Source organism: Myxocyprinus asiaticus, chromosome 24 (genome assembly GCF_019703515.2).
Source record: "Myxocyprinus asiaticus isolate MX2 ecotype Aquarium Trade chromosome 24, UBuf_Myxa_2, whole genome shotgun sequence".
NCBI lineage: Eukaryota > Metazoa > Chordata > Actinopteri > Cypriniformes > Catostomidae > Myxocyprinus > Myxocyprinus asiaticus.
Window position 1 is genome coordinate 6,586,640 of NC_059367.1, and position 27,316 is coordinate 6,613,955.

The following is a 27,316-nucleotide window of genomic DNA, read 5'->3' on the forward strand; positions in this document are numbered from 1 at the left end:
CTGAAATATGATTCGGAACTGCACTCACATGCACAAGCTGCTGTCAATACAGCGCGCATGCGCACAATCAACTCGAGCGAACGTGCGTGAGCTGACAGCTGTCCCGATGACATCGATGAACGGTAAGCGTGTTTTCATTAAAATACAACCAAACAGCCGTAAAATACTGATGTCTATGGATTTATTTTGTGTCCTGAGTATAAATACTACAATGTTGGCATGTGTGAGGGTTAAAATGACGCTTGTTTTAATGACTAGAGCCCGTGTTAGCGGTGAAGCTAAGCGCGAGCATGTTTAGAGAATCTAAATGTTAATGTTTTGATTTTCAGTTATTTTATTTTCGTATGATTAATTCGATGGGCTATTTATAAATACATCCGTTTAATAAACTCAAATAGCCTGTTGACGATGTAATATCCTCGATCTGTCCATGCATGTTGCTGGATTGCCCTCCATCAGTTGCTCATATAAGTGACCGGGGGTTGTGCATATAAAATGTCTAATATATATGGTATTATTATGTTCTCTCTTATGCATGACAGTATCCAGCAGTAGTAACAGCCTTCCCCAGAACAGCCACGGCAAAAAGCAAAAGAAGAAACACAAGAAGCATCGCAAAGCGACAACATTAGACATCTCTAGTTTGGAGCTGGGGTGAGTGTGAATCCAGATCTGGGTTTTTTTGCTCTGTGAGTTGGTTCTAAAAATACATAGGAGGGTGGCCAGGGGAGTCACTTCTCCAGATAAGCATATTGACTCATTGCCCTACCACTCTGCTCAAGCACGTTGCACCTATTTTAACACATCCTTGGAAAAGTCTGAACAATACATGTACGTGCATCATGTTAAGATGCACATTGCATGCAAATACACTGATCAGCCACAACATTAAAACCACCTGCCTAATATTGTGTAGGTCCCCCTCGTGCCACCAAAACAGCACCAACCCGCATCTCAGAATAGCATTCTGAGATGATATTCTTCTCACCACAATTGTACAGAGTGGTTATCTGAGTTACCGTAGACTTTGTCAGTTCGAACCAGTCTGACCATTCTCTGTTGACCTCTCTCACCATCAAGGCATTTCCATCCACAGAACTGCCCCTCACTGGATGTTTTTTGTTTTTGGCACCATTCGGAGTAAATTCTAGAGACTGTTGGTTGTGAAAATCCCAGGAGATCAGCAGTTACAGAAATACTCAAACCAAACCATCTGGCTGTACAATTGTGGTGAGAAGAATATAATCTCAGAATGCTATTCTGAGATGCGTTTTGGCGGCACGAGGGGGACCTACACAATATTATGCAGGTGATGTTTAATGTATGTATAGCGAGGTTAAACGTCAAAAAATCAGATTTGCCTGCTTTTACATACATTTATTTATTTAGAACATAGTTTTATCCAAAGCAAATTTCAAATGAGGAAAAACACAAGTGATACATTAATTTTAAGAAGCCAACAATATTAGCAGTGATGCAATAGAAAATAACAAAAGTAGGCAGGAATAGTAGGAAAATGTGTAGACCAGATGTGCATGTACTTCCCCTATGTACACATCATGTGTCCTTAGTATCGTATTCTTAAAACATTATATTTACACAAGCTGCTTGCATTACATTCACTTAATAGAGGGCAGGAAATGGCATACTTTTTAAATGGGGCACTGATATTTTCAACAATATTATTATATTTAACAGCCACTATTTGCTTATTTGTATTGGGTAACAATATCAATATTATTTATCGCATTGGCTGATAATTGTCCTGCTTGGCTGTTTTACAGAAGTGGTTCCCACTTTTTAGTGAATTTTAAGTAAATATGGTTTAAAGTAAGTGTTAATTTAATCCCAACAATTTTGTGTCTCATTTGCTGTCATTAAATTGCATTATTTAAATATATTGAATGTGCATTTTATATTAATATTAAAAATGTATACATATATATGTACATTGATATTTTGAATTGCACAGGCAATCAAGGAATATGTACTTTAAGTGAAACCATAAGAAATATGGAAAGCCACAGCTGGAGATTTATTATGAAAAATAGTAGCTGTTGATTTATTATTCATGGAGTTGTCATCTGCCATGCTTGATTATAAATAGCAACGTTGTGCGCCTTCAAACGTGACTGTTTGTAGTACACAACAGACATGTTCCATTTAACAATTATATTTTGTAGAATACTGTACTTGAGAAATGTCAAAAAAAAGACAGAATTTAAAGTACGGCTGACATCCTGTGTCATTATACAGTCACTGCTTTAAGCGTTTGTTTCTTTCTGATTTATTACCCTACAGACCCCCGATCCCCTCCGCCGATGAACTGTGCCACATCCTCACCATCCACAGATCCACCACCCCTCCAGTTTCACCCCCAACACCCCCATTAAACCTCTCTGAGAGCCCTCCAGAATTACAGCCTCCAGCTCCCCTCCCGCACTCAGTTCCCATCGCAGTGGTTTCGTCACCCACCATAGTCTCATCTCCAGACACACCCTCAACTCCTATAGCACCTTCAGTGGGCCTACCTTCCGTGGGCCTACCTTCCGTTTTCTCCACGACTCCTCCCACTCCACAGACCCTGTCCAATCAGACAACCCCACCACAGGCTTTGAGCCCTCCTCCTCCAGACTTTTCCCCACCCCCTGCAGAATTACTCGGCTCAGATGATGAAGAGCAGGAGAATCCGGCAGATTACTGTAGAGGTATGATGATAATCAGAAATGAGTTTACATTTATATGCGTTCTGTGTTTATACTTTGTCTCATTTGCAGAGATTTTGTGCATGCTATAGATAGATAAACAGATAGATTCCTACTTTATAATCTTCATTATTTATACCCTAATATGAAGTTGTTCAATTAAATGTATATATAAATAGTTATTCAATCTTTAACACCATTGTCCATTATAAATGTTATAACTGTGAAAAATTACCATTAAAATAGTCCAAATAAGGGGAGCATTATTACCAAAATCTTATATCATGAGTAATTTTCATCACGGTAACGGTATATATCACAATATTGCAGAGCCCCTTAGAGGACAGGGCAGGATTGTGCCCTCACAATAAGTTTTGTGTTCCCTCGCAATAAATTTACCATGGTTTTACTATAGTAACCATATTTTAACCTTGATACTTGTAGGGGCCTGGGTAGCTCAGTGATTAAATACGCTGGCTACCACCCCTGGAGTTCGCTAGTTCGAATCCCAGGGCATGCTGAGTGACTCCAGCCAGGTCTCCTAAGCAACCAAATTGGCCCGGTTGCTAGGGAGGGTAGAGTCACATGGGGTAACCTCCTCGTGGTCGCTATAATGTGGTTCGTTCTCAGTGGGGCGCGTGGTGAGTTGAGCGTGGATGGCGTGAAGCCTTCACACGCGCTATGTCTCCGTGGCAACACGCTCACCAAGCCACGTGATAAGATGCGCGGGTTGACTGTCTCGGACGCGGAGGCAACTGGGATTCGTCCTCCGCCACCCAGACTGAGGCGAATCACTACGCGACCACGAGGACTTTAAAGCGCATTGGGAATTGGGCATTCCAAATTGGGAGAAAAAGGAAAAAAAAAAAACAAATTTGGTATTTGTAGTAAAACCATAGTAATAATACAGAAAACTATGGTAATAAAATCATAATTTTGTGGTTATTATGGTTTTACTACAAATAGTACAACCATAGTAAACAAGAATTATCATGGTTAATTTATAGTAAAACCATGGTTAGTATATGGATACAGTATATTCCATTAAATGGTTTCCGCTAAAAAAAACATGCCCTGTGTCTCAATCAGCTCCCAATGTTGTGAATCAGTATATCGTTAACACGAATTTGGGCACTGGTAAGGACTAATAACTGGTAATCTACTGAACATTGTGACACTTATGACTCAATCACTGCGACACGTTAACAAGCTCGCACATGGAAGCACAGCTGTTATTAAACAGCACCATCGCTGAATAAATCGCTGACACTATAGTTCATTTTCCTTGAAGATGTTCAAACGTACAGTGTTATTATAACAGATAAATGGCATAAATAAAGAAATAAAAAATATATCGGAGTGCATTTTTAACCTTTTAACAGCTCAAATATATAAAAGATTGTTTCACTTTCATGGTAATTATGAATGAAAGACATTACAAACAACATCTCTTTTGAAGAGAAAATAAGGCTTGGACTGCATAGTTTTACACTTGTGCTTGTCTTCTAATGACTTGAGAGACTTCAGAAGACATAACAGCGTTCCCGGAAAGGGAACATTGTGAGCAACATCCCTAGTTTTTACGGTGCATTGTGGGATTTTTTTAGGGAGCGAACGTTTCAGTGCACTGGAACGTTTTTGCGAATGATACAGCCTTAAAAATGGCTGAATCCCTGATCAGTGCCCTGACTACTGAACTAGGGAACTGACTGAGATGCACCCATGGTTACTTAACTTTTCATAGTTACTACAGTATTACTATAGTAAAATCATGGTTTCTGCCAAAAAAACAAAAACAAGGTTTAGCCTACAACAGTCATGGTTACTACAATATTACTATAGAAAAACCATGATGATTATCGCCATGTTTATTATGTAAGTTTTACTATAATAATTTTGTAATAACCATGACTGTTGTAGGCTAGCCATGTTTTTTTGGGGGTTTTTTGTGGCAGAAACCATGGTTTTAATACAAAATACTGTATTCATGTAGTAACCATTGTTTTACTATGGATTAACCATGGTTAATCTTGTGGTTACTATGGTTTTACTGTGGTATTTGTAGTAAAACTATAATAACCAATGAATTCAGGGGAATTCATTGGTTATTCAAAGCGAGGGAATTCAAAACTTAATGCGAGGGCACGCAAATCTATTTAAAAAAAATTATAATTTTTACATTTAATTTTATCCCCTTTTCTCCCAATTTGCAATGCCCGAATCCCACTACTTAGTAGGTCCTTGTAGTGGCACGGTTACTCACCTCAATCCAGGTGGCGGAGGACAAGTCTCAGTTGCCTCTGCTTCTGAGACAGACACCGCGGAGACTCACAGCATGTGGAGGCACATGCTATTCTCCGCAGTTCACGCACAACTTACCACACGCCCCATTGAGAGTGAGAACCACTAATCGTGACCACGAGGACGTTTCCCCATGTGACTCTACCTACCCTAGCAACTGGGCCAATTTGGTTGCTTAAGAGACCTGGCTGGAGTCACTCAGCACGCCCTGGATTCGAACTCGCGACTCCAGGGGTGGTAGTCAGCGTCAGTACTCGCTGAGCTACCGCACGCAAAACTATTTTAGAAAAAAAATTCTTGTCCTCTCTTCTCAGGGGCTTTGTACAATATAGATAATTTCACTGGGGAAAAAAAGAATAAATTGATTATATATCTAATAACAATGTTGTAATGCTTATTTTTGATAATCCAGTGAATTTAACACTTAACAAATGAAAGATACTGTATCTTATTTGACTTCTTGGAAAAAATGTCCGCCTTGGCAAGACATTGATGTAAATAAAGTTGGTTATGTCAACTATTTTCACACTATTTTACTCCATGTTTTTTTTGTAAATATTGTAAATCAGTCTTGCCCACCGATAGCCATGCAAATATATCTACCGCAATATAAATTATATTGCAAACTAAACCTTGCATTTGACATATTTCTATTGCCACAAGGTATATACGGTCATATCGCCCATCCCTAGACCAGAAACTACTGTTTGTCATGCGATGCAGTACTATATTTAAACTAAAAGCAGGACAGTACGATTAAATAACATTGCTTTATGTTTAAAAACTAATGTTTTCACACTTTTTTTTTTTTTTAGGAGGGTATTATCCAGTAAAGATTGGAGACCTGTTTAATGGCAGATATCATGTGGTCAGGAAACTGGGATGGGGTCATTTCTCTACTGTATGGCTGTGTTGGGATCTACAGTGAGTATATTACATACTGGAATCTGCTTGAATCCTAATCCCAGAGATTTAATCGCTGTTCTGGAACTAGCTGCATGTTCTGTAAACATTGTTCTGAGCTGTAAGCCGCTGTCAGTTTATAAGCGTATGGATTGTCAGGCAGATATACCGTTTGATTGTCTGTGTGAATTAAACACTATATTACATTTGTTTGTCTGTTTGTAGACGGAAACGGTTTGTGGCCCTTAAAGTAGTTAAAAGTGCCCAGCACTACACTGAGACTGCACTGGATGAGATTAAGCTACTGAAATGTGTAAGTTTTTAATATTTTCAAGGGATAGTTCACCCCAAAATGGAAATTCTGTCATTATTTATTCACCTTTAAGTTGTTCCAAACCCGTTTGAATTTATTCCTTTTGTGTTCCACGGAAGAAAGTCATATGGGTTTGGAACAACATGAGGGTGAGTAAATGATGACAGATTAGGGATGCACCAATATGAAAATTTTTGACTGATACCGATTTTAACAAAAAACTATTGGCCGATGCCAAAACCGATATTTTCACACTTGCCTTATGTTGTCATCAGATCACGGTTTTGTTCAGGAATTATGTTTTAAAAATGTACAAAGATGTACAAAAGCTTTTTATTGTTCTAAAAATAATTTCTATTGAACATGGATTGGATCTGTTGAACATGACAGGCTAAAATGTTAGAGAGAACTTTTTTAGATAAAAAGCTTTTTGCTGGATTAGAAAAAAATTATATAAAAAATACCTAAATATCAAAGCTTGATGATTGATTTGAGAAAAGATTGTAAAACTGTCAACCACATCATGGAAAAATCAAACGTTTTAACCAAAGGAACAAAACGACCTTTTAAGTTCTATTATGGTATAATGGATAATGCCATACACACCGTTAGAGGGCGCCGCATGCTTACACAATGCTGAATAAATCACTTACTTGTTAATGTGAGGACGAGAAATGATTAAAAATTAAATATTACATGTTCTAAAGAGAGCCAGCCTTTCTACATTCTGTGGCTACCATTATTTCTGGATTGTGCATTTGAATTCACAAGAGTTTTTACAAAGTTTGATGATAATTTATTATAAATGAACCATCGATTTTTCATATGAGCGTTTTCATGCTTAAAACTGATTTGCCGATTTGTTTTAATTTGGTCAGTTATTGGCTGATAAGTATTGGCGGCCGATACATTGGTGAATCCCTATGACAGATTATACACTTTTGGTGAAGTGTCACTTTAAACAAAGAAATGCTGAAACATCCCATGTCTTTAAGATAAAAACACTCTGAAATAAAGAGTTTTATTTCACAGGTGCGAGACAGTGACCCCACAGACACTAAACGGGAAAGGATAGTTCAGCTCATCGATGATTTTAAGATCTCTGGTGTCAACGGTGTTCGTATCCTTACCAGTTATACCGCATGACCGTGTACGCAGGTGCAGTCTTCACTTCTTATAGCTTGAGTGTTGGAGTCACATCCTGATGGATCAGATCCTAATGGATTATGACCCCCAGTCCCACCATGCATCATTTCCAGATTACTATTCTGTTCTGTTTTTTGTCGCATATTAGTATGTCTGATCAATACACTTGGCTCTTTACCATCTCACTTTTCTTGACTTGCTGCTATCTCAGATGTATGTATGGTACTAGAGGTGCTTGGTCACCAGCTGCTAAAATGGATTATCAAGTCCAACTACATGGGTCTGCCTCTGATCTGTGTGAAGAGCGTTCTTCGACAGGTAAGTCCGCTGTACATTCATAAAATGTCCAAATACCATTTAAAATGTCCAGTCAAACAACCACAAGCCAGCTTTGAAAGAAATTTTATTTTATTTTTGACTATATTCTTATTTTGACACTTTTTGGCTAGAAATTCAGGTATGTTGCTTATAAGTTATAAACACTTAGCCTGAAGCAACGTTTAGGTTTTTCCAACGATATACAGCTACTATATAATTCTGATATGATAACATGTAAGTAATATAAAACTTATATACTATACAGTTTCATAACATCCTCCTCTGCTTCAGGTTCTTGAGGGTCTAGATTATTTGCACACTAAATGCAAGATCATCCATACGGACATAAAGCCAGAGAATATCCTGCTTGATGTAAATGAGGTGTACGTGAGACGATTGGCGGCGGAGGCCACATTATGGCAGAAATCTGGAGCTCCACCCCCCTCGGGCTCTTCCGGTACGTTTTTCACATTAAGTAATTTTATTTCCGCGTGTGACATTAGGCTCACATTAAGATCATGTGAAACTCACGTAAGACTCCTTTCAGACTCGTGTATGACTTATTTAATGCTTGCATAATGCATTTTTTGAATACATTAAATATGAGAGAGACAGTGAATAAAGAAACTGTATACACTATATACTGTAATGAATGGCATACAATATACTGTAATGTATTGTGGTCTCCCGCAATTATCTGATCAATGTAATTAGTTTTATTCACTTTTTCAAATTTACAGCAATATGTATTGTATTATTACACCAGAAAAACAGTTTCCGGAGCTTTTCAGTCACTGAAAATTTTTCAACGTATGATGATGTGTTTTACATGACTTGCATGGCATGCTAATATACCAGGGGTAGTTAAAAATTGTTGAATTGTGACAATTAAGTACATTTTACCAAATTCTCATTAAAGAAATTGTTCACCCAAAAATGTTAAATTCTCTCATCCTTTACTCACCCTCATGCCATCCCAGATGTTTATGACTTTATTTCTTTTGCTGAACACAAACAAAGATTTTTAGAAGAATATTTCAGCTGTGTGGGTCCATACAATGCAAATGAATGGTGGCCAGAACTTTAAAGGTCCAAAAATCACATAAAGGCAGCATAAACGTAATCCATAAGACTTCAGTGGTTAAATTCATATCTTTAAAAGCGATATGATTGGTGTGAGTGAGAAACAGATCAATATTTAAGTCCTTTTTCACTATAAATTATCCTCCCTGCCCAGTAGGTGGAGATGTACACAAAGAATGTGAATCGCCAAAAACAAAAGAAGAATGTGGAAGTGAAAGTGGACATTTATTGTTAAAAAGGACTTAAACATTGATCTGTTTCTCACCTACACCTATCATATCACTTCTGAAGATTTAGATTTAACTACTGGAGTCGTGTGGATTACTTTTATGCTGCCTTTATTTTGTGCTTTTTCGGATCTTCAAAGTTCTGGCCACCATAAACTTGCATCGTAAGGATCAACAAAGCTAAGATATTCTTTTAACGTTTGTGTTCAGCAGAAGAAAGAAAGTCAAACACATCTGGGATGGCATGAAGGTGAGTAAATGATGAGTGAATTTTCATTTTTGGTTGAACTATCCCTTTAACGTAATAGTTTTACTTTTGATTTATTTTGTGATTCCCATTAATCTCAAAGGTGATTCTCATTACTGTAACACCATAATTTTTGCTGTATTAAAGAAAGAAATAAAATGTACACACACACACACAACCATGATGTATACAAGCTATACAATTTAAATAAGAATTATTTTAATAATTGTTTAAATCATAGCATTGCTTTTTTCCTTTATTTTTTTTTTTTTTTTGTCATATGGTAATAATAAGAAATCCAAGGTGTGGGGATATACTCAATTGTCATGAAAATAATTGTAAATATCCCAAAAAAATTATGTTCCAAAAAAAGCAAAATGTAATTTATTTTTTTCCTTTAATCCACACATTTTCTTGACAGTTAGCCCTTTAGTTGATGTTTACTCTGAATTATTATTATTATTCATTATCTTTAGCAGTAACTAAATTACAGTAAATCCAGATTTTGCGTTTCAAGCCCAAACAGCACATAACTTTAATCACGGTCAACTCTTTATAGTAAAGGTGATTGATCCTGCTTGTAGAGATCTGCCTTCCTGTGAAGTTTATTTCCAACTCCATTCAAACACGTTGGCTAGTTCATTAATCCTCAAAAATTGACTCTGAAATACAGATTAGGGTTTACTTTGTTATAGTACTGCAATTTTGAAGGAAGAAAGGTAAGAAAGCATAGTAAGAAGAAAGAAAGGAGGCAAGACATTAACATAAAATCAATTGCTGGATGTGTTTTTAACTTCAAATTGGCTCGTTTTTCGATTGAACTGTGCTATTAAATTATTGTGCATGCTGGTCGTCATCTCTCTTCTGCTTCTGTGGTGAATATGCCAATCATTTCTAATTTCTTCTGTCGTCTATTTGCTTTCTAACTGTGTCCTATCTTTTCTTTCTCTGTTTTCTTTTCTTTTAATTATTATCATTGTGGTTTTCTGTCCCTTCCCCTTCTTTCCTCCTCTGTTCCGATGGCAGTTAGCACGGCCCCAAGGGAGAAACAGGTACGTTCAGAGTTGTGCCTGCTTAAACACAGAGAGGATGTAGTAAATGACACATGACTGTTTGAGTCTGCCTGCTGTCTCCTAACCCACCCCTACATCTGTAGAGATATGGGCATGAACCACTGAGAATTGGGCAACTCATTCTTTTCTTTTATTCTTAGGAATTAAAGTTACCAGTGACATTTTTCAAATGAGAACGCTGCAGTACGTTGTGCTCAGACATGAGCATTATCTTTTCTCAAGTCATGACGGTCGGGACAGAGATCCGCTGTGTTTCAGCTCCCTCTATTCTGCTTCCCTTATTTCATGCACCTTCTCTGCATGGTTGAGGGTGATTTTACAATTTACTGTCACATTTTCCTCTCCTCTGAATATAAAGGAGATGAATAGCAAAAAAAAAAAAAAAAAATAGAGAGAGAGAAGACTGTCTCTTCCATAGGGATGTTGAAAACTGTTGAAAAGAAAGTCATGCTGGGAAGGGTATTATATGACACGGACTAGATAATATAACAGGCAGGTTGATTAATTGACAGTATTTGGGCATTTTAAGATTATCAGCTAATAACCCCACCCAATTAGTTCCCCTTTGTGTCAAAACAGCTTTGTCAATGGATAATGCACCTCTGATTTCAACATTTTGATACTCAAATGTTGTGTAAAATTGGTGCTCATTTAATTTCAACAAATTTGGGCGTCTCATTTTCTATCATTAAAGCTGAAGTGTGTAATTTCTGCGACTCTAGCGCCAACGAACGGAATTGCAAAAATAAACAATACACCCTTCATCTACCATTGGTCAAACACAGAGATAGTCCCATCCCCTACTCACGGCATTAGTTGAGTAACTTTTGGGGCGGGTCTAAGTGGGTTGTTCAAAACAAACACAGTAATTTTTATTGCGCCACAGAGACACCGTGTTTACAGTTTTGCAGAAAATGAACCTATGAATGGCTAACTAATAGTTGTTATAAGCTGGGATAAAAGAAAGTATTTTAACACTGGAAAAAGTTACGTATTTCAGCTTTAAATTGTAATGTATATCTCCGCATTATATTGACCATTGGTCACCCTGCTTTCATCATCAGCATTCACTGTAACCCACATCTGTTGACCTATAACTTAAGACATTAACATTGTATTGTTTTACTTGAATTGACAATGTATTCTGTTAACTAGTATTGCTGCATTCGCAAACCACAATGCAAATAACAAATATTAATAAATGTGCAGTTTTTTATCCTCTTATTAATTAGAATCTTTAGTTCCCATCAAATGTGAAGTGTTGTCTTTAGGTTTGCATTGGCAGTGATCAGTGTTTTAGGACTCTTCTCTTTATTATGGCATATTTTCATTTAGTTTATCTTAATCCTTGTGATTCCTCTTGTGCATCACCTTCTTTTTACTCTCTTTTCATATTTTAAATGTTCTGAGATGTTGTAACAATGGCTCGTGAATATCATAAAAGATTTAAACAAGTGGCCTCAACTGGTTTTGCTTGAGGATGCAAATTTTACATTGGACGACAAGTGGCGACCCAACACAGCACCAGAATTGTGTATCGTACAAAAACGTCGTAAAAATCAAACGCTATACATAATGTATTAATATTACAAGGAACTGCATAGTCCCAGCAATATGCAAAATGATTACCAGAAATATGTCTCTTGAATTTCAGTGGTTTCGTTCTGTCGGCAGCCAGTCATTTCCTCTAAACACATTGTGGTCGGCACAAACCATGTTTATCCTAGTTGCAGGTGAGCCCATATTTAATGTAGTCAGGGTCGTATATTATTGTACTTTGCCTAGTTTTGTTCATCATGATTTTTGAAGATGAGGGCATTTCATGCAACCTGTCCTCTCCCAAGTGACTGATGAACACACAGCCTTTGATATCAACCACAAATTAAATGGGTAGGGCTGTTAGGATCATTGTGAAAACTGCCCCACCACGGTGGTGAAGTGGCACCAGTGATGAGGTGCATGTAAATGTATCAACTTATTAGAAAATGTGAAATAAATTACTGAAATAATAGCATATGAGTATAGTGAAGTATTGGATCCTTAGTTACTGTGTTGTCGATTCTTAAAGATAGAGACGTATTAATTTTCTGTTTTTTTTTTTTAGAGACTTTAGGATTTTGCGCTACATGGCGCATTGTTACGGCCTGTTCACAATGCGAGTTACGTTGATAAAAGGTGATTAACCCACTAAGCACTTCGGTTTACTGGTGTTCAGCTCTTTAGCTTCCGCAGCTCAGACTCAGACCTCAAAATACTATGACTGGATCTTGCGGTGGCTCAGCGGGTAAGGCTCTGGGTTACTGATCAGAAGGTCGGGGGTTCAAGCCCCAGCACCGCCAAGATGCCACTGTTGGGCCCTTGAGCAAGGCCCTTGACTCTATCTGCTCCAGGGGCGCCGTAACATGGCTGATCCTGCACTCTGACCCCAGCTTAGCTGGGATATGTGAAAAAAAAAGAATTTCACTGTATATGTGCAAATGTATAATGTGTGATAAATAAAATTAATTAATTAATAACATTGATAGTGCATTGGTAATATCTTGCAGTGTTATTTATTATACGTCATATTTTCGTCAACAGTATGTTTTAAATAGAATTGTTTAATTATCCTCATAATGCATATTATTTTCCGTCGTCTTTGTTATCGGACATTTTGTCCTCTCTAAAACCAGAAAATATAATATTTTAGCCATTGACGTTTACATGTTACCAATGTATAAGAGGCAATAACAGGCAGAAATTATAAAGCAAAACTATTTTTTTGTTTTGTATGATGGTATTTTGTGATATTTTACAAATCGTTTCATTAATGTTCCCTGTTTAATGGTGCAATTTCTTAAGTTTGATCCACAATAAACACAATTTGCACGCACCCCACCCCCGCCCTCAAACAACCGTGCTACACCGTTCTAGATATGGAACCCTAGATATGCAAACTGTTCTCCCTTTTAAAAGTTTATAAGCCTATTCATTTTATTATCTGAATTATGCACATTTATATTGTTAGTTTCATTTTATTACTTGCATTTAATTGAGCTTTTTCATTGCAGTTTGGCAACCCTATAAGAACAGACCTCACAAACCGTTTTTGGGTCACAACCCACCAGTCATGAACCACTGATTTAAAATGTTCATAATTTGAGCTATTGTTGTCCTATGTAATATAGAAAGAATCGCTCCTGTTTTTGTGAATGTGCTGTTAATAGACATTATTGCCTGTACTTCTCTGAGGCCTTTAGGTTATAGTGACCCAATTTGAAATTGCGAAGTTATGAAGTCTGCTTATTTTTGAAATACAGTAATGGTAATACAGAGTAAAATGCCTGGGTTACAGTTAAGTACCTCTGATAAATATATATACATGTGTCTGCAGCAGTAGTTTTACAGACAGCGCCAGACACAAGTTCATCATGTCAGTCCAGTACGAAGACTCTCAGTCAGACAGACGTATCGCGGCTCGACCAAACAACAGACATAGCAACAGAGCTGCCATCCCAAAATAGTCCCAGCGCAGGAAATGGTGCAGGGGTGTCGGATAACCCCCGTGACAGAATTCTGTTTATGCTGCGTCAGTGCAAGCATAGAGTTCATTCAACAATGAAGGAATAGTTTAAAATGACTCATCATTGGTTGATGCCTAAGGAACTGGTACATCATGTTATAACAAACAACTGTTGAGAAGCATCAGTAAAATGATAGGAACTAACTAGTGTTTTCAAACCGTTTAATGTCAAGTACCCCCAAAAATGATGACTGCAGGGGACCTCCTTCCTAAAATGTAAAGGCAGCTGCTGTAATTTAACAAAGTATCTTTAATATTTTTTAAATATTGGGTTGTTTTTTTGCTACGTAGTATTAGAGTATTATTGAATTAGTAGATGTAATTTATTTATTTATTTGTTTTGGTGCTTTTTGCCGTAATTATTATCTCGAGGCAGCTTAACAGGAAATAGTGCCTTACAACCAATTAGCAAGCTAAAGACAACAGTGGCGATGGAAACCTCCCTAGAAAGATGCAACACATTTACTAACAATTTGTGAACATATTTGTCTGTTGCAAGAAAGGAGAGATTAGTTGATGTTTTTTTGTTGTTTTTTTTGTCTCACAAAACTACACTGATGTTTAGTGAGAGCATTTTAAACAAAATAATAGCACCTAAAATCAACCCTAACCCTCCAAAAGTTTGTGAGATTGTAAACATAACTGGAATCATAACCACGCCAGTTGATCAGCTAACATCATGTCAGATCTGTCATGCTTGTTGTAGGTGTTTTGGAACTTTGTTGAGTTCAGAACTTTGTTGAACTGAAAGATGTTCTAATGCCTCTCTTACTCTCTCCATTTCCACTCATGTATGTTTGTATCTGTCTAGTCGGGCAAATTATCAAAAAACAAAAAGAAGAAGTTGAAAAGGAAAGCCAAACGGCAGCAGCGTCTGTTGGACGAGAGGCTGCTGGATCTTCAGCGGATGGAGGAGCTGGATGGAGTTTTGCCATCAGATGCTTCTGGAAACACAAGGGCACTTTGGAGACTCAGTGAAGATGGAGAGGACGATGACACACAAGCACAAAGTGAGCAGTTCGTCTTCTCTAATCAGAAATCAGATACATTTATAATCAATCAATTTCTGCATTAAAAAATGGGAGAATTTAATGATGATGTCTAATTCGCAGATGATTCAGTCAAACTTTGCAGTGTTTGAAAATTACGCAACTGAAACTTTAGGAGTAAAACTGTAAGCTTGGTGTTTTATTGGCTCCATAAAATAAAAAATGTTATGCAATGTATATAAATGAATCTCGAAAACATAGTGATAAGTAGCAGTGTTTCACCCTTTAAGCTCTGAGGGTGTTTTTAAAAATTTCCTGTTTCAGTGGCATACCCAAAATTAAAGGCTAATAACTCGATAAGAAACTGCTGAAAAATAACAAACATACTTGAGCCAAAAATATCTTTATTTTTCTGATTTGACATTACATACAGTACCTCAGGGTGTAAATAAGGTGGCTCAGAAAAACTGCTTTTGTTTTGTTCCCAATCATGTCACCTGTAACTTTGCTGATTCAACAAAGCAATCACAAGTTATAGCATTACAAATATAATTGATCCTAGTATCCAAAAGCCTCTCCAGACAAATAAAACATAATAATTGTACATAAGAACTAATTACACATGCAAACACAACAATGACTAAAGGTTTGCATAGCATGCAGACATGATTTTAGTAATGAGATTTCACAGAATGAGTTTTATTCTGTGTCATTTGAGTCATCATTGAGTCTGTGTGATTTACTTGGCGTCATCTCCTGGTGGCCATATGTAATAGATCACATAAAGCTCTGCTCAAATATGGAGGACTATCACCACTGGTTGGAGCAATCTGAACCCAATACTATTGGTTTAGCACTCCTTGATGCTACAGATTTTCAGATGAAAAACTGTTAAAGACATATGTTTAGCTATTACTAGCTATATTTCCATCTGTGATTAAAAAACTATCAAAATGGAACACTTCTGATTTGTCTGCAAATTTCCAAACACTTTTTCAGTGTTGGTCATAATGCCTACATACATTGTAAAGTACAGCTTCTAAGCTTTAAAACAATACCTATTTTGTGTTGGTCAAGACTGTAGTTATTAATATTTTGATAAAAAAAACATTCTCGTGGACCCACTGGCAGGGCCCGTCTGAACTTAAAGGATTTATAGGGGTCGGGGGTTTGACCAAAATCTTATCATGGGATGAGTCATTTTTATATCATGGTAACCGTATACATCATGATATAGTAACTTTTACCGGGATTTTAACTCAAGAATGTTTGATATGTTACATAACCTTGTAGTAATGCACATTTTTGTACAATCCAGTAAATTGAATGCTTAAGAAAGGAATCTCATTTGATAAATGTTTTGTATTTATTTGGAACTTGATTTTGCTATGAAAATGAAATGCTAAATATTTGCAGTGACTTCTTTTCAGGCCTGGACATGTCATGTTGAAAGAATTGTTTAAGTTGAATTTTGATCTCATTACTGATATGTACAGATGAAGTCAGATGTTTACATACACCTTAGCCAAATACATTTAAACTCAGTTTTTCACAATTACTGACATTTAATCATAAAAAACATTCTCTGTCTCAGGTCAGTTAGGATCACTTCTTTATGTTAAGAATGTGAAATGTCAGAATAATAGTAGAGAGAATGATTTATTTCTGCTTTTATTTCTTTCATCACATTCCCAGTGGGTCAGAAGTTTACATACACTTTGTTTGTATTTGGTGGCATTGCCTTTCAATTGTTTAACTTGGGTCAAATATTTTGGGTAGCCTTCCACAAGCTTCTCACAATAAGTTGCTGGAATTTTGGCCCATTCCTCCCGACAGAACTGGTGTAACCGAGTCAGGTTTGTAGGCCTCCTTGCTCGCAAACGCTTTTTCAGTTCTGCCCACAAATTTTCTATCGGATTGAGGTCAGGGCTTTGTGATGGCCACTCCAATACCTTGACTTTGTTGTCCTGAAGCCATTTTACCACAACTCTGGAGGTATGCTTGGGGTCATTGTCCATTTGGAAGACCCATTTGTGACCGAGCTTTAACTTCCTGGCTGATGTCTGGAGATGTTGCTTCAATATATCCACATAATTTTCCTTCCTCATGATGTCATCTATTTTAAGTGCACCAGTCCCTCCTGCAGCAAAGCACCCCCACAATATGATTCTGCCGTCCCCATGCTTCACGGTTGAGATGGTGTTCTTCGGCTTGCAAGCCTAACCCTTTTTCCTCCAAAAATAACGATGGGCATTATGGTCAAACAGTTCAATTTTTGTTTCATTAGACCAGAGGACATTTCTCCAAAAAGTAAGATCTTTGTCCCCATGTGCACTTGCAAACTGTAGTCTGGCTTTTTTATGGCGGTTTTGGAGCAGTGACTTCTTCCTTGCTGAGCAGCCTTTCAGGTTATGTCGATATAGGACTCGTTCATCTGTGGATATAGACACTTGTCTACCAGTTTCCTCCAGCATCTTCACAAGGTTCTTTGCTGTTGTTCTGGGATTGATTTGCACTTTTCGCACCAAACTACGTTCATCTCTAGGAGACAGAATGCATCTCCTTCCTGAGCAGTATGATGACTGCGTGGTCCAATAGTGTTTATACTTGCATACTATTGTTTGTACAGATGAACATGGTACCTTCAGGCATTTGGAAATTGCTCCCAAACATGAACCAGACTTGGAGGTCCACAATTGTTTTTCTGAGGTCTTGGCTGATTTCTTTTGGTTTTCCCATGATGTCAAGCAAAGAGGCACTGAGTTTGAAGGTAGGCCTTAAAATACATCCACAGGTACACCTCCAATTCAGTACACCTCCTATCAGAAGCTAATTGGCTAATTGTCTAAAGGCTTGACATCATTTTCTGGAATTTTCCAAGCTGCTTAAAGGCACAGTTAACTTAGTGTATGTAAACTTCTGACCCACTGGAACTGTGATATAGTCAATTAAAAGTGAAACAGTCTGTCTGTAAACAATTTTTGGAAAAATTACTCATGTAATGCACAAAGTAGATGTCTTAAACGACTTGCCAAACCTATAGTTTGCTAATATTAAATCTGTGGAGTGGTTACAAAATGAGTTTTAATGACTTCAATTTAAGTGTATGTAAACTTTTGACTTCAACTGTACTTTCATTTAGAAAAATAAAAATGCTCAAAAAACTTCCAGATATTAAAGTTATGAAACATTTTAGAAATTGATACTATTTCCTCTACTTTAACTTTCTTTTTAATATCTCTGCTACAGTGAATGGTAACGGTCACTCCTTATTAGGAGCTCAGACTAAACACAGTCCAGAATCTGGCTCGTCGTGGCTGGAGGAGGGGTTTAATGGCTACGGGCCCATGCGGTTCTCCAGCCCTGGATCAGGCCTGTCGGGTCTGTCTGGATCCATCCTGTCTGCTACCTCTGAATCTGCTCTGTCCACCCTGTCTGGATACTCCACAGAGCGTTCGCTGTTGTCACCCAACTGTAAGTGCTCCAGTCTGGTTTCAGTTGAAGGAATACTTCCAGTAATATTTCAGTCGCAAAATTTGTTGGGGTAACTATTCTAATCGCCTTCTAATGTTGCAGTACTTAAGCAAACAAATAATGGGTAAAACAGTACATTTTAATAAAAAAAAAAATTATTGATACTTCTCAGTATTAAATAAAATCAAATAAAATAGTTTAAATCAACATTTCTCTCGCTTCATCTGCCATCCTGGATTTATCACGTCATCATTTTCACTTATTTTCCCCAGCATACTCTGCTGCTGATTTTTTGGTGAATCCTCTTGAACCTCAGAATGCAGACAAGATACGCATCAAGATTGCAGACCTGGGCAATGCATGCTGGGTGGTAAGTACCTTGTGTCAATTCTTTACATTCAAAAAGGGAACAATGGTTCACGTCAGGTTACATTACATTTAAATTATGTGAAATACTGCTTGTTGACTGCAGTGTTGTCCTCTCATCTGTCTCAGCACAAGCACTTTACAGAGGACATTCAGACACGTCAGTATCGAGCTCTGGAGGTCCTGATCGGAGCAGAATACGGACCTCCTGCTGACATATGGAGCACTGCGTGTATGGTACGAACTCATTTACCTCTGATCAAAAATTCATCAAACAAACTTTGCATTTAGCAAAGTCACTGTGAAAACCATCTGCTGCTTTTTCATCTCAAATTTTATTTGACGTTCTTCACTTTTGTTTAGTGTAAAAGTGCTGTATATTGTATGTTTCAGGCTGTTATATGTTGATTTTTGTTTCTCCACAGGCATTTGAGTTGGCAACTGGAGACTACCTGTTTGAGCCTCATTCAGGAGAGGACTACACAAGAGATGAAGGTCAGCAGGATTTCTTGGTCTTCCTTATTGTGCTCGAATCATCAGTGCTCGTTATTCCCACAATGTTTTTTTTTTTTAATCAAAATCTAATAACTTTCTCTCGCACTGAAACAAATTTCCTTCTCTGCTGATATAACCAAGGCTGTGTGAGCAGGAGAAAATAATACCAGACAATAATATCAAAGCCTAACTTTTCACGATCCAATCAAATTCTGATCAGGGTTAGAAATTCTTGCGGGCTTGGGGCAAAAATGCTCAAAAATGTAAACGTTCCCTCGTTTTATGTGTATCATAAACTTCCTAACATTTTATTCGAGGCCTATTGTATTTTACCACAAAAAAGAATTATAGTAGGTACACTATGGTCCTTATAAAGTGCCCGTTCTTCTGCTGTTGTAGCCCATCCGCCTCAAGGTTCGACATGTTGTACATTCTTAGATGCTATTCTGCTCACTACAATTGTACAGAGTGGTTATCTGAGTTACCATAGCCTTTCTGTCAGCTCGAACCAGTCTGGCCATTCTCTGACCTCTCTCATCAACGAGGCGTTTCCGTCTACAGAACTGCTGTCACTGGATGTTTTTTGTTTTGGCAACATTCAGAGTAAATTCTGGAGACTGTTGTGTGTGAAAATCCCAGGAGATCAGCAGTTACAGAAATACTCAAACAAGCCCAGCATTTTAAGAATCACAGCGGAAGCAAATTGTTAATGGAAATAATTCAGTTTTATTTGAGGACTTTGACTGCGCAGTTTAGTTTGTATGCATTTTTTGTTCTGTTAATGTAGAATAACAATAAAACTTGCCAGAAAATAAGACTCATTTAGCTGGTTAATGCAGTGACAGGCATTTGCAACAAAACTACATTTCCCGTTATTATATGTGGCTGCACAAGAATGATAAAAAAAAATATAATGGAGAAAGCATTTATTATACACCTAATACATGGATTTTCTATTCATTTTGTTGCATTGGTGCCAAAAAAAAAGCATCCTGCATTAGTAAGTGTAAAAGAGAAAAAAAAATATCAAATTGCAAAAGGGTCCTTTCTGACTAAAATCACTTGAACGCACATCACATCGTATTTACGATTTCTGACTTCGTAAGTACAAACTTCTTGGGAGGAATTGAACATGCCATTATATCAAGAGCATGACCAGATGTCAACTGGAATTAATCTGATAATTATTTCCAAAATCTTATGATTACATTCATATAAACCACATTTTCCATGCATATAAAAGGAGCGTGTCCCATTTAACAAGGATGCAGTTAATGTACAAAATAATCTAAATCCATATATCTATTCTTCTAATTCATTGCATACAGTCCATTTACACTAAAAAACTTCTTATGAATGTGCTGTCTTTGTTTACAGTTGTGCTCAAAAGTTTGCATACCCTGGCAGAAATTGTGAAATACCGATCATGCAAAAAAACTTTTTATTTAAGGATAGTGATCATATGAAGCCATTTATTATCACATAGTTGTTTGGCTCATTTTTAAATCATAATGATAACAGAAATCACCCAAATGGCCCTGATCAGAAGTTTACATACCCTTGAATGTTTGGCCTTGTTACAGACACACAAGGTGACACACACAGGTTTAAATGGCAATTAAAGTTTAATTTCCCACACCTGTAGCTTTTTAAATTGCAATTAATGTCTGTTTATAAATAGTCAATGAGTTTGTTAGCTCTCATGTGGATGCACTGAGCAGGCTAGATACTGAGCGATGGGGAGCAGAAAAGAACTGTCAAAAGACCTGCGTAACAAGGTAATGGAACTTTATAAAGATGGAAAAGGATGTAAAAAGATATCCAAAGCCTTGAAAATACCAGTCAGTACTGTTCAATCACTTATTAAGAAGTGGAAAATTCAGGGATCTCTTGATACCAAGCCAAGGTCAGGTAGACCAAGAAAGATTTCAGCCACAACTGCCAGAAGAATTGTTCAGGATACAAAGAAAAACCCACAGGTAACCTCCGGAGAAATACAGGCTGCTCTGGAAAAAGACGGTGTGGTTGTTTCAAGGGGAACAATATGACGATACTTGAACAAAAATGAGCTGCACGGTCGAGTTGCCAGAAAGAAGCCTTTACTGCGCCAATGCCACAAAAAAGCCTGGTTACAATATGCCCGACAACACCTTTACACGCCTCACAGCTTCTGGCACACTGTAATTTGGAGTGACGAGACCAAAATAGAGCTTTATGGTCACACCCATAAGCACTATGTTTGGAGAGGGGTCAACAAGGCCTATAGTGAAAAGAATACCATCCCCACTGTGAAGCATGGTGGTGGCTCACTGATGTTTTGGGGGGGTGTGAGCTCTAAAGGCACGGGGAATCTTGTGAAAATTGATGCCAAGATGAATGCAGCATGTTATCAGAAAATACTGGCAGACAATTTGCATTCTTCTGCACGAAAGCTGCGCATGGGACGCTCTTGGACTTTCCAGCACGACAATGACCCTAAGCACAAGGCCAAGTTGACCCTCCAGTGGTTACAGCAGAAAAAGGTGAAGGTTCTGGAGTGGCCATCACAGTCTCCTGACCTTAATATCATCGAGCCACTCTGGGGAGATCTTAAACGTGCAGTTCATGCAAGACAACCAAAGACTTTGCATGACTTGGAGGCATTTTGCCAAGACGAATGGGCAGCTATACCACCTGCAAGAATTTGGGGCCTCATAGACAACTATTACAAAAGACTGCACGCTGTCATTGATGCTAAAGGGGGCAATACACAGTATTAAGAACTTAGGGTATGCAGACTTTTGAACAGGGGTCATTTAATTTTTTTGAAATGTTTTTTCAGTTTTGTTTTATGATTGTGCCATTCTGTTATAACCTACAGTTGAATATGAATCCCATAAGAAATAAAAGAAATGTGTTTTGCCTGCTCACTCATGTTTTGTTTAAAAATGGTACATATATTACCAAGGGTATGCAAACTTTTGAGCACAACTGTATATTGCTGATGCTGGACAGGGAATGGACTGTACAGGACAGAGATGGGACCGGAGATGAACCTCCCTTGAACCGATTAGCGCCTTGCGAGCACGATTTCGCCAAATCCGCTTGCACGAAAACAACAAAACTTAATGGCCATGCCCATTGACTTTGCGCTTGTGACCTAAGGCATTGCGTTGCACTTATCATTTGCGGTCTTAAAATAGGGCCCTAAATTTACATTAAAACCTTTTTATCTGAAAGGAAGTTGGTATTTGACAGATTCTGATAAAATAGGTTTCACCCAGGGGCGGTTCTATGGTCGGTGGACATCCGGGGCTTAGCCCACAGACCTCCATGTATGCTTCATAATACACAGGAAGCACTTTAAAATGTTTAAAAGTTACATTGGTAAAGAGTATTGTTTGTTAAAGAATAAAAAACATAAAAAGTATGCCTGAGCATAAAATAAGTTGGATTGAAAAAATTTCAGATCTACCAGTTGCTTTATTCCACTACTGTAGACAATCATCCACAATCCTCCTTAATAATACTGCTCTATGCTATTATAATTTTTAATCAAACTCATTGAACAAAAAGGCTATACAGTTGAAGTCAGATGTTTACAGACACTTAGGTTGAAGTCATTAAAACAAATTTGTTAACCACTCCACAGATTTAATATTAGCAAACTATAGTTTTGGCAAGTTGTTTAGGAGAACTACTTTGTGCATGACAAGAAATTTTCCCAACATTTTTTTAAATACAGATAGTTTCACTTTTAATTGACTATATCACAATTCCAGTGGGTCAGAAGTTTACATACACTTAGTTAACTGTGCATTTTAAGCAGCTTGGAAAATTCCAGAAAATTATGTCAAGCCTTTAGACAGTTAGCCAATTAGCTTCTGATAGGAGGTGTACTGAATTGGAGGTGTACCCATGGATGTACTTTAACTCCTACCTTCAAACTCAGTGCCTCTTTGCTTGACATCGTGGGAAAATCAAAGAAATCAGCCAAGACCTCAGAAAAAAAAATTGTGGACCTCCACAAGTCTGGTTCATGTTTGGGAGCAATTTCCAAACGCCTGAAGGTACCACGTCCATCCGTACAAACAATAGTACGAAAGTATAAACACTATTGGACCATGCAGCCATCATACAGCTTAGGAAGGAGACACATTCTGTCTCCTAGAGATGAACATAATTTGGTGTGAAAAGTTCTGAAGATGCTGGAGGAAACAGGCAGACAAGTATCTATATCCACAGTAAAACAAGTCCTATATCGACATAACCTCTGCTCATTTAATTCTATGATTAAATGTCAGGAATTGTGAAAAACTGAGTTTAAATGTATTTGGCTATGGTGTATGTAAACTTCTGACTTCAAATGTATGTTTAAAACCTACAAATCCAGAGCCATGACACCAGTCTGTTATTCTATTAGAAACCTGCCTACAGAACATCCACAAATGATATCATATTCATCAACAAAAATGCATGATCACAAATTGAGAATACCAGACTTTCCAAGATGTTAGATTAACAAACAAAAGTACAGCACAGGTAAGGTTTAACATGTGCACTGCTGCAGCCATGGATGACAGAAAAATCAGTCCATTTCTCTTTCATATTATGTTGACTGTGAATCCAAACTTCTTTCCAAGTACTTAATTTTTAGAAGCTATTTTTGTGAGAATAAATAAATGCATAAATTAATAAAGATTATCTGTAATAGTAAAGATTCCTTACCCATTCGTCAATCACATAATTTTATATCATCTATTCTTATTATACACAAACACGTAGATACATAACACACACTCATTGTTGTGCCAATTATTTTTTAAACACGGAGAAAAGTCTTGCACAAACAACACTATACATCCAGATCAGATCAAGTGAAAACCTGTTATAAGCAATGCGAACCCCATGCGGATATCATGGAAACGGAGCGTTTATATAATTGGTGTGTGTGTGTGTTTTGGGAAGACTGCAGCTGTGCAAGGACTACTCAGAAACTTCACTAGCTTTTGTTCCCCAGAAAAACTTTATTTTTTTTTAAATAACACAAATGAAATATAATGATAAAATCTATAGTTGTCTCTTACAGTTACAGGGCTGTTAAGGGACAAATAGTTAGCCTCATTTGACAATGCAATTAATAAGTAGTAGTTACACATACCTGAAGCAGTTAGCAGAATACATGCTTGCTGCTGATGTCAGCTGAGGCTGTTTTATTACAACTTTTTTTTAAATGTCCATTTCAATATTCTAATATATCTCCTCACCAAGACAAGTGCACATCTTCAAACCATTTGTCTCTAAAGCATCGAGGTAATTACATCCAAAAGTTCCAATCTCATTGGCTGGATCGTATGTAACTTATCGACGATTGGCCAGTTTACATGTCAATCAGTACTTCTTGTCTGATTGTGCGGTTCTTGTCAAGAGTGAATGAAGACACCGATTGATGTGAGCAGAATAGCGGTTCTAATAAGGATTTTTTTACTGCGCGCATGAAAACTCAGTGATTAGTACAAGGTTATAAAAACATTCAGGGCTTTTCCTGAAACATCCAGGGCTTAAGCCCGGTAAGTCTACCCCTAGCACTGCACCTGGTTTCGCCTACAGTTTCCATTAAAATTTTAATTCAGAAATACGTTAGACTATTTCAGAATGCTATTTCATGTGGTCTTTTTTTTTTCTTCTAATTTTATCCCCAATTTGGAATGCCCAATTCCCACTACTTACTAGGTCCTCTTGATGGCGCAGTTACTCACCTCAATACGGGTGGCGGAGGACAAGTCTCAGTTGCCTCCGCTTCTGAGACAGTCAATCCGTGCATTTTATCACGTGGCTTGTTGTGCATGACACCACGGAGACACAAAGCATGTGGAGGCTCATGCTACTCTCCGTGATCCACGCACAACTTACCACGCGCCCCATTGAGAGCGAGAACCACTAATCGCGACCACGAGGAGGTTACCCCATGTGACTCTACCCTCCCTAGCAGCCAGGCCAGTTTGGTTGCTTAGGAGACCTGGGTGGAGTCACTCAGCACACCCTGGATTCGAACTCACGACACCAGGGGTGGTAGTCAGCGTCAATACTCGCTGAGCTACCCAGGCCCCTCATGTGGTCTTTAACACGTTCATGAACGTTCAAGAGAAGGATTTACAAATAACAGATATTTGTTTTATCATTGGATAAACCACTTTTAGTCCAACAAATCTTTGATGTTGTTTTCCAGATCACATAGCTCACATCGTTGAGTTGTTGGGCCCCATTCCTCCACACTTCGCTCTCTCAGGCAGATACTCCAGAGAATACTTCAACCGTATAGGTAAGAGATGAGAAAAGGACATCTCGTTGTTTGTGTTTCCTAATATAGCTTCTCATTTTTGTTAATCTTTTCTTAACTGAAGAGAGTACATCAAGACTTAAGATGCTTTGATAGACAAACCACAGAACACATGATGAAGTGCTGCTTCATTAGCTCAGTGGTTATTCTAGCAGGGTTTTCCAGTCTCATGGTGAGTCATTAGGGTATAATTAGCTCATAACAACCTTGCAGAAGATCAGCCCATTAGGGAAGTTCTCAGATCTTAACGGTGTCAGTCCCCATTCACTTTAATTGTATAGGAAAGAGAAGCACGAAAATCACTCAGTCCACGGCTGGATTTCAGATCAAGACTGTGATCAAATTCAACGGATGACTATTGAGGTGGAAAATAGGCCACCTTGATGTCTGCGAGTAATGGCGCCCTTGAATTTAAAGTGTATCAATGTGTGTGTGTTGGCAGGTGAGCTGCGGCATATTGCAAACCTTAAGCCATGGGCACTATTTGAGGTATTACTGGAGAAATATGAGTGGCCCTTGGACCAGGCGGCCCAGTTCAGTGACTTCCTCCTCACCATGCTTGAGTTTATACCAGAGAACCGTGCTACAGCAGCTGAGTGTCTACAACACCCATGGCTCAACTCATAAAACTGTCTATCTCCCCTGAAAACGTTATTTCACTGCATTTGTGCGGTCTGCGTCCTTTAGGTCCATTTGAGCACCTTTCAGGGCGTAAACTTACTGTTGAGGTAAAACAAACTGGAGACACAGAATTCTGAGCACACATTAGCTAGAACCTCAAACGTATGTTGTTTTTTTTATACATAAATATATTTAAAGAAGCTTTGATCTCTGAAGATGAGGATGAATTGTCTGTAGTCTGTCAAATGTTTTCATTGTACAGTCATCGAATTGTGTAGAAGGGTCACATATTTATGTTGAAATAGTGCCTTGACATGCCATCTGCAAAAACAGAAAAGTAAAAAAAAAAAAAAAAAAGCCCCTCACCCTTTTATATTTGTCTGCCAATATGTGTGAGGAATGCTTGTTTATGAACATACAGAACCCAGTATGAGTAGTACTTGATTGAATTCAATAATTAATTAAAACCCTGTGTACCGAAGAATAAAGGATCACTCAGAAAGTGTTGAGTATTTTTTTAAAGTGATCACCATAATGTAATGTAACAGTGCAGTGTGAACATACTAAATATACTGTATATGTACATAATTACATTTGTCTCAAAATTAGGGCAGCAACTAACGATTATTTTGATAATCAACTAATCTTAACGATTATTAGAACGATTATTAATCAACTAATCTTAACGATTATTCTACTATTCGGGCAATTGTTGCAACGATTAATCATTAGTTCTTAACCGATTGTTCAGCTTGTGCCTCGACAAGAAACATTTACTTGAGAAGCAACATATACAATATTTAGACTTACTTTCAGAGAATGTATCTTGAATATTAGTGTATTTTGTATATAACTGTATTTTTTCACGTTTATATTTCTGCCAGTGCAATAAAGACAAAATATACTTATTCAAGATACATTCTCTGAAAGGAAGTCTACATATCTTACATGTTGCTTCTCAGGTAAATTTATTTGAAAATATTTAAATATTTTATTAAATATTCTCCGATAAAAAAAAAATTATTCTAGAGCTGAAGTGCTGCTCTTCTGCATCATCATTAGCATTTCAAATGATCTCATGTTGCGTTAAATAAGATCAAATGACTATTCGACAACTTTTTATTGTTGACGTTGTCGATAAGGTCAACGAATTGTTTCAGCCCTACTTATAATC

General features: G+C 37.6%; 1 protein-coding gene across 1 annotated transcript; it reads left to right on the forward strand.

Moving 5' to 3' along the window:
• Positions 1 to 7: 7 nt before the first annotated feature.
• On the forward strand, positions 8 to 26,644 carry LOC127415356 (SRSF protein kinase 3-like). The gene is made up of 16 exons (XM_051654087.1): positions 8 to 122; positions 543 to 654; positions 2,302 to 2,708; positions 5,822 to 5,930; positions 6,135 to 6,222; positions 7,255 to 7,342; positions 7,580 to 7,686; positions 7,978 to 8,143; positions 10,270 to 10,295; positions 14,690 to 14,888; positions 18,117 to 18,341; positions 18,614 to 18,711; positions 18,837 to 18,944; positions 19,133 to 19,202; positions 25,411 to 25,503; positions 25,964 to 26,644. Exons 1-16 carry the CDS (start codon positions 8 to 10, stop codon positions 26,146 to 26,148), a joined length of 2,196 nt encoding a protein of 731 aa, XP_051510047.1. The 3' UTR covers positions 26,149 to 26,644.
• Positions 26,645 to 27,316: the final 672 nt, after the last annotated feature.